Raw genomic sequence first — 16,896 nt, forward strand, 5'->3', positions numbered from 1 at the left:
TTATTTATTTTTTTATTTTCAGCACCAGAGTATCCTACTGTGATTTCAATTTGCATTTTCTTTTTTAGAATACTTTATTTTTCAATTACAATTGGCATTAAATATTATATTAGTTTCAGGTGTACAACATAGTGGTTAGACATTTATATAACTTATGAAGTGATCCCTGCAATAAGTCTAGTACACACCTGGCACCATATGTAGTTATTACAATATTATTGACTATATTCCCTAAGCTGTACTTTACATCCCCATGGCTATTTTGTAACTGCCAATTTATACTTCTTAATCACTTTATTTTTTCTTGCATCCTCACAACTGCCCTCCCATCTGGCAACTATCATTTTGTTCTCTATATCTATGAGTTTGTTTGCATTTCTTTTTCATTTGTTTGTTGATCATTTAAACAACTTTTTATTTTTGATGTGGAAATTTAATTTTTAAATTATTTTTTGATAAGGATGTCTGTATTTTGTTGATATTTCAAAGTTATTTAAAATTCTTCATATGAGCCTTATATTGTTTATACAGGTAGCAAATATATTCTGCCACTCTGTGACTTGCCTTTTCCCTTTCTTTTGCAAACTAACGCTTTATTTTATTTGTTTATTTATTTATTTATTTATTTATTTTTAAGTTTATTAGGGTAACATGATTAATACAATTATATAATTTTCAGGTGTACATTTTAATTTGACATCTATATATTCTATTGTGTGATTATCACCCAGAGTCCAGTTTCCTTCAGCTACCATATATTTGATCCCCTTTATCCACTTCACCATCCCCCAACCCCCCTATGCAAATTAATGCTTGAAAAAGCAGACACTGAGATGGAGTTTAAAGTATAAAACTTTTCTTGAGGAGAAACACCTGCGGGGAAAAAAAAGGGAGGCAGTAAAATTGGGCAAGAATTGTCATTAGACAGACAACAATCCCAACCTGAAAATGTCTCAGCCAGTGCAACAGGGACAAAATTTTTTGATTATCTGAGTCCTTCATTGGGCAGACATGATGAGCTGCTTATACCAGTACCTTGCTTAATTGATCATTAGCTGGGAACCACCCCAAGAAGAGAGCAATACTTGCTATCACTTCTTGCTCAGTTTGGGGCTGGGGAACTACCTCAAGAATATCACAAATTTGATGCAGCTGAAAGCTGAGACTGTCATCTAACCACACTCCTTGCAGCTGGGCAGCCAGCTATCTCTTGAAGGGAGCTCTGAGTGGCACATCTGTGTCCATCACACTCTTTTTTTTTAAATTCGTTTATTTTAATTAGTTTCAAGCATACAGTACATTGGTTAGACATCTATATAGTTCATAAAACCATCTCCCCAAATGCTCCCTCCCTCCCCTGACCCTCCACCTAGACAACGTATTAATGCGAACTGCATTCTCTATGCTGTGCTCCTCATCCCCGTGCATCACTCACTCTTTTAATGGAATCTTTTTGTAAACAGAAGCTTTTGATTTTAATGTCCAAATTTCAATCATTTACTTTAAGTTACCGTGTTTCGCATCTTGTTTAAAAAATCTTTTCCTATATTTACCCCAAAGACTTGAAAACCCATATCCAAAAAGATATTTGCACACTGATATTTATAGCAGCATTATTCACAGTGGCCAGGACATGGAAGCAACCTAAGTGTCCTACGATAGATGATTAGCTAAAGAAGCTGTGATACATGTATACAATGGAATATTACTCAGCCATAAGAGGAGATGAAATACTGCCATTTGCGACAACATGGATAGAATTTGAGATAATCATGCTAAGTGAAATAAGCCAGACAGAAAAAGTTGAAAATCACATGGTATCACTTATATGTGGGATATAAACCTAAAAGCAACAAATGAGCAGGACAAACAAACAGAGTCTCATGGAGATGGACTATAGGCTAGTTGTTACTAGTGGGGTGGGGGAGAAGGGAGGAGGTTGATGGTGTAAAGGGGGTCAAATATATTGGGTTAGGGAGAGGATGAAGTGGGAAAGGGGATCAAATATATGGTAGCTGAAGGAAACTGGACTCTGGGTGGTAAACATACAATAGAATATACAGGTGTCAAATGATAATGTACACCTGAAAATTATATAATTGTATTAACCGATGTAACCCCAATAAACTTAATTTTAAAAATTAATTTAATTTAATTTAATTTAATTTAATTTAAAAAAGTCTTTTCCTAGACTGACCTTATGAAGATATATTCTCTCATAAAAGCGTTTTAGTATTGCCTTTCACATTTTGGATTTGAAGTCATGAATTCATTTCCACATTTAAGGTAAAGAGAAAATTGTTTTCCCATCTGGATACTCCATTGGCCCCACATTATTGAAAAGACTATCCTACTCCACTGATTTGCAATGCTATCCCTATCACATATCCAGTGTCCATGTATGCATGGTTGTGTTTGTGGGCTCTCTTTGCTGTTCTATTCTAATATGGTAGTCCTCCCATCTGAAGTTTTAGTTACCCCTGGTTAACTGTGGTCTGAAAAATATTAAATGGGAAATTTAAGAAATAAACAATTCATAAGTTTTAAATTGCACATCATTCTGTTAACCATAATGAAATCTCATGCAGACCCATTTCATCCCACTCAGGAAGTAAATCAACCCTTTGTCCAGTACATCCACGCGGTAGACACTACCCGCCCATTAGTCACTTAGCAGCCATCTTGCTTATCAGCTCAACTGTCTCAAGGTATCAGTTATGTGTTCAAGTAACCCTTACTTTACTTAATAATGTCCCCAAAGTAGACATGTTGGCAATTTGGATATGCCAAAGAGAAGCCATGAAGTGCTTCCTTCAAATGAAAAGGTGAAAGTTCTTAAGAGGAGGAAAAATTGTTTGCTGGGGTTGCTAAGATCTATGGTAAGAACAAACCTACTATCCATGAAATTGTGAAAAGGGAAAAGAAATTTGTGCTTCTTTTGCTGTCACTCACACGTCAAACTGAAAAAGTTACAGTTACAATGTATCATAAGTGCTTAGTTAAGATGGAAAAAACATTAAATTTGTGGGTGGGAAATACGAAAAGAAAATGTATTCTTATTGACAGCAACGTGTTGCACCAGAAAGCACTGAGCCTCTACAAAGACTTCAGCTAGGGATCTCCTGAAATGAGTGACACCAAGATGTTTACTGCAAATAAGGGATGGTTACACATATCCAGGAATAAGTTGAACTAAAAGTATAAAAGTTATTGACAAGAGAGGCCACATTTGTATAACTTTTATTGCTGTAAATTCTATTTTATTATTAGTATTGTTAATCTCTTACTGTGCTTAATTTATAAATTAAACTTTATCACAAGTATGTATGTATTGGGTAAACATAGTATATATAGGGTTTGATACTGTCTGTGGTTTCAGACTTCCACTGGGGGCCTTGGAACATATATGCTGTGAATAAGTGGGAACTACTGTAGCAGTATAAGTCCTCTCATCTTATTCTTAAGAGTATCTTTATTATTTTGAGTCCTTTAAATTTTTATGTAAATTTAAAAATTAACTTGTTAATGCCCCCAAAATAACTTCTATGATTTCGATTCTGACACTATACAAGAATTTACATCTTTACAATTTTAAGCCTTCTAATCCATGAACGTAATATATCTCTCTATTTATTCATATCTTCTGAAGGTCTATGAATAAAAATGTTAAAGTTTTCTCCATGAAAGTCTTAGACATATCTCATTAGATTTATTACTAGACATTTTATATTTATAGACAATGTTGTAACAGGTACGGAAATTTTATTTTCTAACTTTTTTCAGCCAACACATTGAAATATACTTGATCTTTATTTTGCATCCAGTTATTTTATTAATTCTTGTAATTATTTTGAATTTCCACATACACATTCATATTTACCATGAATAATGTCAATTTTATTTCTTCCTTTTCAATCTTTAATATTTTATGTCCTTTTTTTAAATTCTCTTTTTCTTTGGTCTTAATGTGCTGACTAAAATCTCCAGCACAATGTTGAAAAGAAGTGATGATAGTAGTTATCCTTAGACAACATGGGTCCTCATTTTCACCTATATTTTGGCCTAGTAATTTTTTATTATCTTGTTAGTTCTTCTTTACTGTTAAGAAAATTTTAAAATATTTTATCCAGCACTTTTATTCATTGTCTGTAGAAGAATTGGTCTAAATAATATACCCTATCATATTCCTGAAAAACCTGAAACATGCTTTGTTTTATTTTAATCTCTTAACTTAGCTTTTCCATTCATCTTTGCTATCATTGATTTAAGTCACCATTATTTTTTTCTGACCTATTATAATAATTTTCTATCTGTCCCTCTCCTTCAATTAATTTTCAATCCTGCTGTTGGAAGACCTTTCTAAAATACAGACTTGATCATGTTTCTCCCTGAATGTTTTCAATATTTCATGCTTTTATCTTTCTCTAGACATTCCTGCAATGCCTTTCCATCTGTGATTTACCTGGTGAACTATTTGTTCTTCAAGTTTCAGCTTAAATAATTATCTCTTTTCTGAAGACTCCCTATAGCCTTCTGTATGAGCTGAACTATGTTTCCCCAAGATTCGTATGTTGAAGCCCTAATCCCTAATTTCTCAGAATGTGACTGTATTTAGAGATAAGACCTTTAAAGAGGAGATAAAGTTAAAATGAGGCCATTAGAGTGGACTGTAATCCAATCTGATTGGAATCCTTATTAGGACACATGGAGAGCCCCCAGGTATGCAAGTACACAGAGAAGAGACCATGTAAGGGACAGTAAAAAGCATCTATTTGAAAGCCAATGAGAGAGGCCTTAGGAAATGCCAAATCTGACAACCCTGATCTCAGACTTCCAGACTCAGAACTGTAACAAATAAATTTGTGTTGTTTAAACAACCCTGTCTGTGGTATTTTGCTATGGAAGCCCTAAAATACTAATATACCTCACTCCTTCCAACCCAGAAAATTAGATACTCCCCTTTCATACTCCGTGGTGGCTTTATCACCTAATATTGTCTTTGTTTTACATGCCTGACTCACCACTGTTTCTGAAAATCTGAGTTTCTTGAAAAAACATGATTTGAATAAATAACTATTTCTCTAAATGAAAGATAAGAGGAGGATTACCCTTTGGGGAACCAAGAGAAGTATTCATAGATTGCAGATCAGCCTGAACCCAAGGGTAACCTGCAGCGATCCTAAATATCAGAAACCACAGTACTTATAACTTTCTCTTGACATACAAACTAAGAGAGTACCATTCCTGCTGGGAAGAGAAACAAGGTAGGATGTAGGAAGTAAAACAGAGAGTTTAAAGGTCTGTATGTGCTTGGATTAGTGTCGGATTGCTTCAGGATGAATTGAGTGATGAAAATTATACATACACTTAGCAATCTATGAGAGGTTTTTACCCTGAAGTCTTCACTCACCAGAAGAGTGTATGTGAGAGTTGTCTGTTAGCACCATAAAAGTGGTGAATATTTCAACATTACAGTCAGACTGATTAGGTTCAATTCCTCAGCTCTACCAATTATCTTAAAATTTATAAGCCCCAGAGTCCTCATCTGTAATTTGGGAACAATGATGGTTATAGTATGTACTCTATAGAGTTGTCGTAAGGGTTAAATGACATCATTCATGTAAAGGACTGACTTAGTAAGCATTTAATAAATATTAGCTATTGTTATGATAAAGTATTTGTTCCTAATTCAGTTGAGTATATAAAATGGAAAGCACGTCTTTAAAAGAGAACCCCCTGCATCCTTCAATAAGTGGGAAGAAAAACACTAGCAGCGCTTGACTGACAGGTGACCTTATGTTTTAGATGGCCCTGCGTCTACTTCCTCATGAGTATGTTTTTGTAGTCCACAATTTAAAGTCTCTTTCAGCTGGGTTTATTACTATTTATGACTCAGACAAAAATGTAGTTTGTTTACTGAAGCTTTTGCTTGGGAATATCAAAAGTCTAGACGAGAAATATGTTCTAGTGTAAGAATTCTCATTCACCGATGCTTTTTCAAGCGTGACTCTAAGAACACAACCACTTTGGAAGTAATCCATTGGGTTCTCACTCTGTAAGATTCAGATTTGGAAAGAAGCCCTTCTGGCACATACAATTATTACAAAGGTATGTCTTTCCCGAAGAAAATCAATGGGTACGTGATAATGGCAATTGTGCCAACCATGAAAGTGCATGGGGATCCAATTCTTTTAAGTGCTTAAATAGCAACTATGAGGAGTGTACAATACTTGTTTTCCTTCCTGGATGACATTGTCCTGCTTTCAATTCTCCAAGCTAAATGCACAGTGGATGGTTGCCTGGGTGACAACCCGTAAACTAAGCAGTAGCTTTGCAACTAAACTAACTGAAGGGTTTGTGCACGCAGAGCTACCTTTAATTATTTTTTTAAGCTGTGCACAGTTCTTTGAGCTGTGCAACAGTGGAAAAAAATCAAAGAAAAGAATTTAAATCTATGCTGCTTTTAACCGGATCCCTTATTGAAGTGTGGGTTGACGGCTGTCCCAGAAATCAGTGCCTCACTGAATTAGGATGATGTTGATTGCTCTTTGGCTTGGTGTTTCTTCAGCTGTGTACCAACTCTCTCGGCAAAACACTCCATAGGTAAGACAAGTCTCTACTTTTAGATAATACCACATGTTGCAATTTTTTTTCACCCTAAAGTGTGTCCCAGAGGAGAAACATCCAGTAAACTGATAGAGAAAACAGTGTCCTAATCTCAAATAATTATATTTTTGAAGTTGTTGTAATAAGCTATTTTTTTTTTACTTTTCTAATATTGAGACAATTCCTTATAATGCTTTATGCAAATGCCTCTAGACTATAGGCTAAACTGGTAAGAAGAACAGCATATAAAATACTTACTTCCATTGAATTATACCCAGAGACAATTTTTTTAATCACTTAAATACATTAACTTTATGTGGTATAAACCCTCTTGTAATCATTCAGTATTTATATGTGCTCCTGGCCATATTTTCTTGACATGAAAGAGGATTCCAATTGCCTGAAGTCTTAATTACATAGGATTCCAAATCAAATGTACAGTATAATAAAAATATTTTGTTTTATTATTAACTATGCATACAATTAAAGATAAGAGATTGGGCTTCAATAGATGCTAAATCAGAAATCCCTGTGGAATGAAAAATTATTGCTTAAACATCATCGATCAAAATAATCCTAAAAGGAAAACTGAGTAAAGTTTTCTTATGAAAAAAATTTTAAATGGACATACACAGATCGAAGATCAGAAAAGGAAATGGAACTCACTAATAAAAAGTCATGTGAGTATGTCCACATTCATTGAAAGAACAAACTTTATATAGGAATACTGCTACATGTCTATATTCATTGTATTCCTCTAGTCACTACTGAGTGTATGAAACAATAGAAGACCAACTAATAACCACATTGCCCAGTATTGTAGTGATTTAAGTTGATACCCTTTGGGTTGCAGTTTGTTCGAATCTGAATTTTTATTTTTTATTTAGATAGTAGATAGTATTTGTAAAATGCTCTCAATTAAAACACAACTCTATAGCATATATGTCATTTCATTGCTGAGGTAATAACCATGGAAAAGAATACCTATGAGGTTTTACTTCCACTTTATGAATAAACTGGCCATATAATATATTTCTTGCCTACTTGTTATTTGAATATCTGATTTTCAGCTTTATTGAAGGGCAAATTTTAATTGTCCTTTGTTTCTGAAAGCATTTTTTTACTTGAAATGATATGCAAATATTATTGCATTTTCAAAAATAAGTATATAAATACAAATTACAAAGTGATTGGATGTGACAGAGCTATAAAATGGTGTTTAAATTTTCTGTGGCCTGATTTTGAGGGTATGATTTGCTCCTTTAGCCCTTAGTAAAGTTTTAAGTACATTGCATATTTAACTGCTAATGATTAGGATAATGATGATGCAATAACAGCAATCAACCAAATATCTGCTTTCCTTAGAACAGCTTAAAGAAAACAGTCAGGCATTACTAGTGGGGTGTAAGTTTATACAGCCATTCTGGAAAACAATCCGGCACTTTTTGGTGAAATTAAATACACTTGGCCCATTTACCTCAGAGAAACTTTTGCACAGTGTATAAGAAAGCCTGAGGCAAGATATTTATCACAGTGTTGTTTGTAGAGTGGAGTTGGAGGCAACTTAGATGTTCATCACGAGGGGAGGGGGTAATAAAATATGATGAATGCATTCAATAGAGCCATTGGAAACAAACAACTAGCCTTATACTTCTGTGTAGAGATAAGGCATATGGTACTGTTATGTGTAGAGATACACAGAAGTATAAGGCTAAAGGTTAAAAACAAAGTGTTAAGTTAAAAAAAAAAAAGTAGTAAGATCTATAGTGCATTTCTGCAAATTTCTGCGAATTTGAAATAGGCATACACACATAACAGTAACATATGCCTTATAAAGATACACACATATCTTTGGATACATCCGGGCCCATTAGATTGGGTTCCTGTGAGGCAGAGAGGAGTGGGAGAGGGAATCAGAACTTAAGGGAGGAAAAATAAATTAAACGAGAAGAAAGCCAACAGGCCGAATACTGCTAATGAGGAGTATGATAAATCTAACCCCCTCTACCTAAGGTCCAAATAAGGAAATGAAATATGCCTATTTTATAAATGTTCCTTTAAATACTAGTTGCATCAAGTCTTTTGGGGCACTAGCATCCACAAATCTCCAGTGTGAGATCCCATTTTGCCAATATCTGTGCCTTGTTTCCCTCACCTGTAAAATATGGATACTAATACTACTGTTCTGATGGTATTGTTTGGGATTAAATTGATAAAATATATGTAAAGCATTTGGAATAGTATATGGCATGTAGTAAGCATTTAATAAATGTGATATAACATCACCTTGAGTAAATGTAGGGAAATACTTGAGGAATTGATTCCCTGTTTCATTTTATTCTCTATTAGAAATTTGGGGGAAATGCTAGTATTTATCCTAGGAAACTAAATCAAAAGGAGTAAGTGGTAATGATAAAGGTCAATTAAAAAATAAAGTGAATTACAAGAAAATCGTGGATTGGGTTTTAATCACTAGGTTAGTATTTCCCAAAGATGTCTAATGATAGGAATCCTTGAATGCTTGAGAAAAAAAAATAGATGGGTCCTAGAGACAGTAAAAAGATCAGTAGTTGCCAGGGGTTAGGGAGCAAGAGGAATCGAATAGGTGGAACACGAACGATTTTCAGGGCAGCGAAACTACTCTGTACGATACAGTAATGGTAGATACAAGTCATTATACATTTGTCCAAACTCGTAGAATGTGCAACACGAAGAGTAAACCCTAATGCAAATTCTAGACATTAAATGATAATCACATGTCAGTGTATGTTCATCAGTTTTAACACACGTACAACTCTGGTGCTGGATGCTGATAGTGGGTGGGGAGACTCATTTGGGAGCGTGGTCAGAGAGCGTATGAGAACTCTCTGCTTTCTACTCAATTTAATTGTGAACCTAAAACTGCTCTAATAAAACGTCTATTTAAAAAGAGTCTTTTTTTTTTTTTAATTAAAACAAGAAGGGAGGAGAATCCTCAGCCTCATCCCAAACCTACTAAATCAAAAGGAATCTGGGAATCTTTATTTATGACAAAGGTATAGCATAACACTTATACTCAGGCAGGTTTAAGAAACTGCACTAAGGTAACGCCACATTTCTTTAAAAACCAAAGGCACAAGGCACTCTATTTACATTTTCTGTGGCCAATCTGTCACAAGTCTTATTAAGCTTTACTTTCAAATTTTTGTTTCTGACTTTCTATTCCCTGTCATAATAACCTTCCTAAAGTGCCAATGTTCCTAAAAGGCACTGCTCGGAACTCCCCATGGCCTTCCCAACCTGTTCAGCAGTAATGAGTAAATTCTCGTCAGGCCCACTTTCACCTCATTGACCCTGGGTATAGACTTTTGTGCATGCCCTTCCCCTAGTCAGAAGTGCCTTTCCTCCTTCACTTGGGGTCTCCAAATATAATTGATGCCTTTTTATTCTCCACAGATGCTCCAGCTCACCTGGCCATCCCATTTCTCTAGCACCTATATGATTCAGTATCTGTTGTTTGCTTTAACACTTAATTACATATTTTCTTTCTTGTATTTTGTCTTAACTATTTTATATTATGTTCCATTGTGATGAGTCAGCGAAAGATCCTGAAGGCCAATAGTATTCTCTGAAATGAATGGATGAATTTGTCAAACGGTACTATTTCTGGGGTGAAGTATATATTCTCTTTGGGAAAAAAAGCTCCATGTATTTTAGCCCATGAATTCTGAAGGCATTTGTGTGTTAAGAACATTGAATACCAGTTCCAGACATTTCCTTGTTTACTTTTCTTAACCTTTCTCCACAAAGTTGTATTAGTAAGTGGACCTTTTGTTCTTTTGCTTTTAACCAAATGCCAGTTCATTGCAAGTAAATTGCCTATTCAATGAAATAACATATGATTCTGATGTCAGAAGCCGAAAATGGAATATAGAGTCTAACAAAGGATTTTGTACTGTTGCCAACAGCAACTGGCTCTATGGAGGAAGTATTTTGGTGACTTCAAAAACTGCAGTTTAAGAGATATTTCAATAATTTGGAAAACTGAAATGGGATATTTAAAATTAGAACTTCTCTTATGGTTCATATATACAATGGAATATTACTCAGGCATTAAAAAAATGAAATCTTACCATTTGTGATGACATGGATGGACCTAGGAGTTATTATGCTGAGTGAAATAAGTCAGACAGAAAAAGATAAATACCATATGATTTCACTTATATGTGGAATCTAAGGAATAAAAAGAACAAACTAATCAAAAACAGACTTATAAATACAGTGGATAATTTGGTGACATAGGGGAGAGGGGTCGGGGGACTGGGAGAATGGGATGAAGGGTTAAAGAAATATAAATTAGTAATTGATAGTTGGTCAGGGGGATGCGGAGCATGGTATAGGGAATGCAGTTAGCATTAATATGATGGCCAGGTGGAAGGCCAGGGGAGGGAGGATACAAAAATGGAAGGCATGGAATGTCCTTGCTAGTGAGTTTACAGTATTGTTGGGAAAATCAGACTTTCATAAAGAAGATAATTATAGGGATTTTGACAAACCACGCTAAAGAAAATAAAATCCTACAAGAATTTTCACCAATAGAATGAGCCAACACTTTGTATATACTATTTCAGATCCTCATCAACCATTTGAAGGGGTAATTATCATTTTCATTTTAGACATAAAAGAAAGAAACGAGTGACACTAAAGATAGAATATGTTACATTTGAATTATCCACTGTTTTTTTTTTTTGGCTCTCATTTAATTAAATTATTTATTTTGTCTTGAAGGCAACTGTACAGGATGAGCAAGATGAATAAAAATAAATTGATTCATGATTTCCTGGAAGTAGTTTCAAGAGGCGATGTGGGACTCATTTGTGATCAGATTACTAAAGTCCATTCCATCCTTGGAAACCTTGACTTTCAGCATCCGAAGACTGGGAATACACCTCTTATTACTGCAGCAGAAGAAAATCTAACAGAGGTAACATGTGCTGTCTGGGGACCCATGGATAGTCTTCTAAACTCAGAATTCCAAGACAAGATGTGTAGGAATAGCACTATCACCCATTTCCATGAAAGAACGTACGAAGCCACAAAGTGGGGAGTGGGGGCTGAGGCTGGGGAATAGGAGGCTACTGGAGGGAGAACTGGGGACCCTAAATTATCTAGACAGTTGCTATCATTATTTATTCCCTCACTTGGTCAACAGATATTCCTGCTGTACCCAAGACAACATACTAGACTTCATGTTGGATATAAAATTGAATCAAACACATATGTCACCCTTGAGGAGTTTATGGTCTAGTGAGATCTCATAAGGGAACCTGAGTTTTTATTTCTTTTCCACTCCCCACCCCCAGCCTCATTAGTACCTTGAAATTTGTTCCCTGCTCTAACACATGCACATAATCCTGAAAATGGGTAGAGAGGAGTAAATAAATAATAGTAAGACATAAAAGGGTAGAAGATTGTCCTCTTTGTTCTAACCATATATCCAGCTAGAGTGCCTAATACATCTAGTTGCTTAATAAATAAATATTTATTAAATGGGTAAACCAATTAATAAATAATCCATTTGGTTCTTATTGATCATTTATACCATTCTGTGCAGGAACTTTTAAGATCCCTTTTAAGAATGCAGATGAAAGTGATAACCATGTGTGCACTTGGAATTTGGGAGGGGTGGCAAGAAGGGGGCAATAATGGGAATTGAAAAGGACTTAGAATGAGGAAACTGGTGTAAAAGACAAATTTCACTCAGCTGCACAGGTCAGTACCTCTGAAAGTTCTTGGGAGTCTAAATGCATGTGGAACCCTTAACCTTGCGTAGCTACCTCAATTAGCCTCTCTCTTGACTAATTCTTACCTTTCCATTTTTTAACACCTTTATATTAACACCTTTTAAACAAACTGTAAAATATTAGTATATATGCAAAAAAGAAAGAAACACATATGTACAACTTGAAGAAAAAATGAGACTAGCATCCATGTATCCACCAACCAAACCAAAAATTAGAACATTGCTGTGCCTCAAAAGCCTTCTATGTGCTCCTCCTGAATTGCATCCCCCACCCTTCATAGTGACTATCTCAAATTTTGGATTAATCATTCCTTAGCTTTGCCACTTCTGAACATATTCTTAAATAATACATTATTTACCTTTCCTGTTTTTGAACTTCATAAAAACAAACTCACCCTGCATGTGTTTCTCGATAACGTGCCTCTTCTGTTATGTTTTTGAGATTCACCCATTCTGACATATGTAGCTGTGGTGTTTCATTTTTATTGCTATGCAGTATTTCATTTATGCCACAACTTATCTGTCTCTTTTCTTTTGATGGAGAGGTGAGTGGTTTCTATATTTATGTTATTGTAAACAATGATACTACATTCCAATAGTATTTAACATACTTAGATATCCCCCTCTGATGACACATAGATAAACACCTTCGTTGACCACACATGCTCGTCCAGACACTTCTGTTCCTCTTTCAAGCCTTTTTACCTACAGACCTCTGTCAAGAATTGTGAAAGATTTGAGATTTTATCCTAGCCGCAAGCTAACCAGGTATCCTATCACAACTTGGACTCTTGGCATAAGAAACAATACTGGGTCAGAAGCAAAAAGCAGTTAATCACTTATAACAATAACATTAGCCAGCACACTACCAGTTTTGTGTCAGTTTTCTAAGCCCTAATTTCCATAGGATGGTAGGAAGGGGACTCCTGCTCAGACAGTGGATTGGATTGCAGGAGAGGAACCCTAAATTTATGAAACCCAAATCTTTAATAATGGCCAGTAAGCAAACCTTTGTTCCAAAAGGAGACACTCTCTCTATTCAAGACTCTTCACTGTACAAACTATATGAACACTATACAAACACGCTTGGAAAGAGAGTCTGGGGCAAAGGCAGTTAGTGCTTCTGCTCATAAGACTTGTAAAAATGTGAGAGACTCAAGGAGACTTGTCTCCTTAAAATATCTATCTTTTATTTCTATATTTTTGTTTTGTTTTGTTTTTGGTGAATTTTTCCATGAGTATACCACTCCATTGGTCACTCTGATTAACCTAACCAACAGAGGCTGGGGGCAAATCTGTCCATTTGTCTCATACAACATCGAATTATAGCCCTTATCAATAGGACTTCAAGCACTGTAGGCTAGCCTTACATGTCATTCAGGGTTCTACGCCACTCCAGCTGAACAAATCCTATAAACCATCAGAGTCTGCCCTAGAAAACTGGGTGGGTTTGTTTTTAAGTTTCTATATTGATTTTCCCACTTGGTCTGAGGCATCAATCCAAGTACAGTAGCATGTACTAGCCATTGCACAGACTTCATCTTGGCCCACAAGGAAGAAGTCTAAGGTAATTCCACATCTACAACAACCCTGGCCAGTAACTTGACTGCTAATCTGAATGTCTTGCAGGAATGAGGTGATGTTATTGATAACTTCAGTTAAGTTAGTGACAAATTTTGTCCTACTTTTTCTAATTGGATGATTCCTATCTTAAGGAAAATTATCCACAAGTGACACATAAATAGTGCCAGCTATCCCTCTGGGAGGTCCCCCAAATAGCCAATGGTAGCTGCATTTGGGAGAGAACTCTGAAGTCATCTGAGGCGATATCATCTACTGATGGTATTTTCTTAAAGTTTAGAAGGTCTCTTATGACAACCCCTAAGGCATAAGTCAGCATATTTTCAGGAGAGATGCAAGTCAGTGCCAGGTTTCCACAAATAAGTATTTTCCCTGGGGGTGGGGGCAGGGAGAGTGGCATTTACAAGTGATGGGCCTCCACAAGTGAGAACTACATTAGTACAGGGGCGCAGGTTGACAGTGCCTCCATGTGGCCTCTCAGCTGATTGGAAGGCCTGAAAATTCCTAATTCAGTCTGAATAATTGAATCTGGTCCTCGATTTGGGAGGACTACCAGTCCTGTTTGTCCATGGCAATAGCCCAATAGCATTCGTTCGCCCCACAGAATGAGTGAGTGATAACTACAGGAATGGGAGTGAGAAGAAATCTAGAGGTATTGGCAAGTGCTCACATGGAAGGCGCAAGAGCTGGGGCTGTCAGCTGCTGTCTCTAATAGACTTTTTGATGAGGCTAAGGGAGCCGGCAATCAAATCATGATTGGACTGTCTGGCAGACACAGCCGTCCAAAACTACTTTCAAAGAGCCATACCAGGACATTTTCTTTTATGAAGAAAGCTCCCAAAGTGGTTCTGAAGGACAAAGACCATTAATGCCCCTTCCTCCACCATACTTCACGGGGTCTAGAACGTTCTCTCTTTAGGTACCAGGGTTGTTTCTCTCCCTCCACCACCTTGAAAACTATGGGTCCCGCTTCAGTAGCTACAACTTCACTCCTATATCAGAAACATAGAGTTTTCCACTTTGCACCCAGTCTATGTTGGTGGCTGTTCTGCTGTTCAGACAGCAACGGAGGCAATCTGGGTTGTGCAGGGTCAATCAATAGTTTCATAGCCATCTATCTCACTGGAGAACAGGCCCTTGCCATGAGTTTCTGTATGAGTTGATCTGGACAGTTTCTTTCCATAGTTTATGGCCTTAAAGAATTGTTTTCAAACTTCCAGTTTGTAATTTTCTAAGCAGCAGACCCAACATGTAGGCCACCTGCAGCATCCCCAGAATCAGTGAAAATATAACAAGGTTCATTAAGGGGCATAGTGGCCAGAGGTATGAGAAAAGCCTTGAGTTCTACCCAGTGAGTGGAATGACTGTGCTCAACGTTAGCTCTGTATAGCTGACACAGAGGCCACCCGGCTGCAACAGCCCAGTGCATGACATCGGGCTTGGGTTTGGCTTAATCATCAGTGACACAAGCCCAGGCATTTAGGGGAAACTCTTAAAATGAAATCCTTCTTGGTAGTGGCTTTGCATCAGGTCATGTAGTGAGGGATGAAATTTCCTGCAAAAGAAGATACAACTTTTGCATGTAAAATAAAGATGTCAATGTGGCCGGCCTGACTGCTTTCTTAAATATACCATTTCCATGTGACTAGAAAGGCTTGTTGGGCCTTTTCCATCATGTTTGTCATTAAGTCCAAGTTGACTTGCTCCAAAATGGGAATATTGGGCCTGAGGGTTACGAGTTCTTCATGGATAAGGTGTTTAGTTTTGACAAGAGCCACTAGGAAGCTAATATTTACTTGTCAAAAGTGAGGTACCTATTAGACATGTCAGGGAGGCAATAAGCCTAAATCCCCAAGGGCTACCTTAGCCAGAGGTCCCTCCATTGACAAAGTATCGGTCAAAGACACTCAAAAGGATCAGGGACTCCAAAGATACTAGCACTTCTATACATACTAGCTTATCATGATTGGAAGAATCCTCCCTGACACTTAATGAGATTGGGAACTGTGTAGTTATAGTACATTCATTACACTTTCAGATATAGAAACCACAACCATAGTATATTGAATTGACCCAAAAGCCCCACTCATGTAATCACATTAGCTCTCCTTCCCCACTGCAAACCTTTCCCAAACCCACTTACCCCAAACGTCTGAGTAGGATGGTTACTTCAAGAGAGCCATGAAAGTTTGAATCTCCCCTCCCCAAAGTTCAGCAACATACTTTCATAAGTGGCTATAACTTTTATTCTCCTTTGAAGACTGGTCCCACTTCTAATGATCTTTTACCTTAAAGCAGCTGAGGTTGAGGTACAGGGTGAAGAAAGCTTAGGAACATGGAGAAAGAGAATGGCTACAGGCCAATCAGTAAAGCACATCTACTTTTCATTTCTAGAATCATGGAGGCTTCTCATTGTTTAACCAAATGAACTCCCAATGTTTTCAGTCCATACAAAGCTACGTATCGGGTGTCAAGGTCATTATTACTGACGTCATCTATTTCACTTTCTGGGATCCCTTAACTCAATGGCTACAGCCCCATTGCTTTCTGACAGGAGCTGCAAGGTTTGAAGCCTTTGATTGACTCAGGCTTAATTTTCACAGCAGAGCTTTTTTTTTTTTTTTTTTTTTTTTTAAGGATTCTACATTAATCTGAATCATTTGGTGGCTCATTGTCATAATAGCATCTTTTAGATTTTCACCTGGTTTTAACAAAAGGGCTAGGGGAGTTTTTCAAGGTAGTAGAGCTAATTGCAAGAATTTGTCTAGATTTCTTTCAGTCGATTTCACTTTCTTCAATGAGTCACCTTAATAAGCATTGTAACCCAATCCAAGCCAGTTAAGAACTTAAACACTAGTTAATGCTTCATCTGTGGTTTACCATGGGGAATTTGTCTGTCTCAGGGAAATCTCCCCCAGAAAGCCAAT

General features: G+C 36.6%; 1 protein-coding gene across 2 annotated transcripts in view; it reads left to right on the forward strand.

Moving 5' to 3' along the window:
* The first annotated feature begins 6,343 nt into the window (after positions 1 to 6,343).
* MAP3K19 (mitogen-activated protein kinase kinase kinase 19) overlaps positions 6,344 to 16,896 on the forward strand; it is a 49,873-nt gene continuing 39,320 nt past the window's right edge. For both annotated transcript variants that reach the window (XM_016163993.2, XM_036237859.1), the window contains exons 1-2: positions 6,344 to 6,603; positions 11,374 to 11,569. In XM_016163993.2, the coding sequence (XP_016019479.2) occupies positions 11,387 to 11,569 (183 nt within the window). In that variant the 5' untranslated portion in view covers positions 6,344 to 6,603; positions 11,374 to 11,386. The remainder of the gene's footprint in view (positions 6,604 to 11,373; positions 11,570 to 16,896) is intronic.

The sequence above is a fragment of the Rousettus aegyptiacus genome, unplaced genomic scaffold, assembly GCF_014176215.1.
Source record: "Rousettus aegyptiacus isolate mRouAeg1 unplaced genomic scaffold, mRouAeg1.p scaffold_m13_p_2, whole genome shotgun sequence".
Classification (NCBI taxonomy): domain Eukaryota; kingdom Metazoa; phylum Chordata; class Mammalia; order Chiroptera; family Pteropodidae; genus Rousettus; species Rousettus aegyptiacus.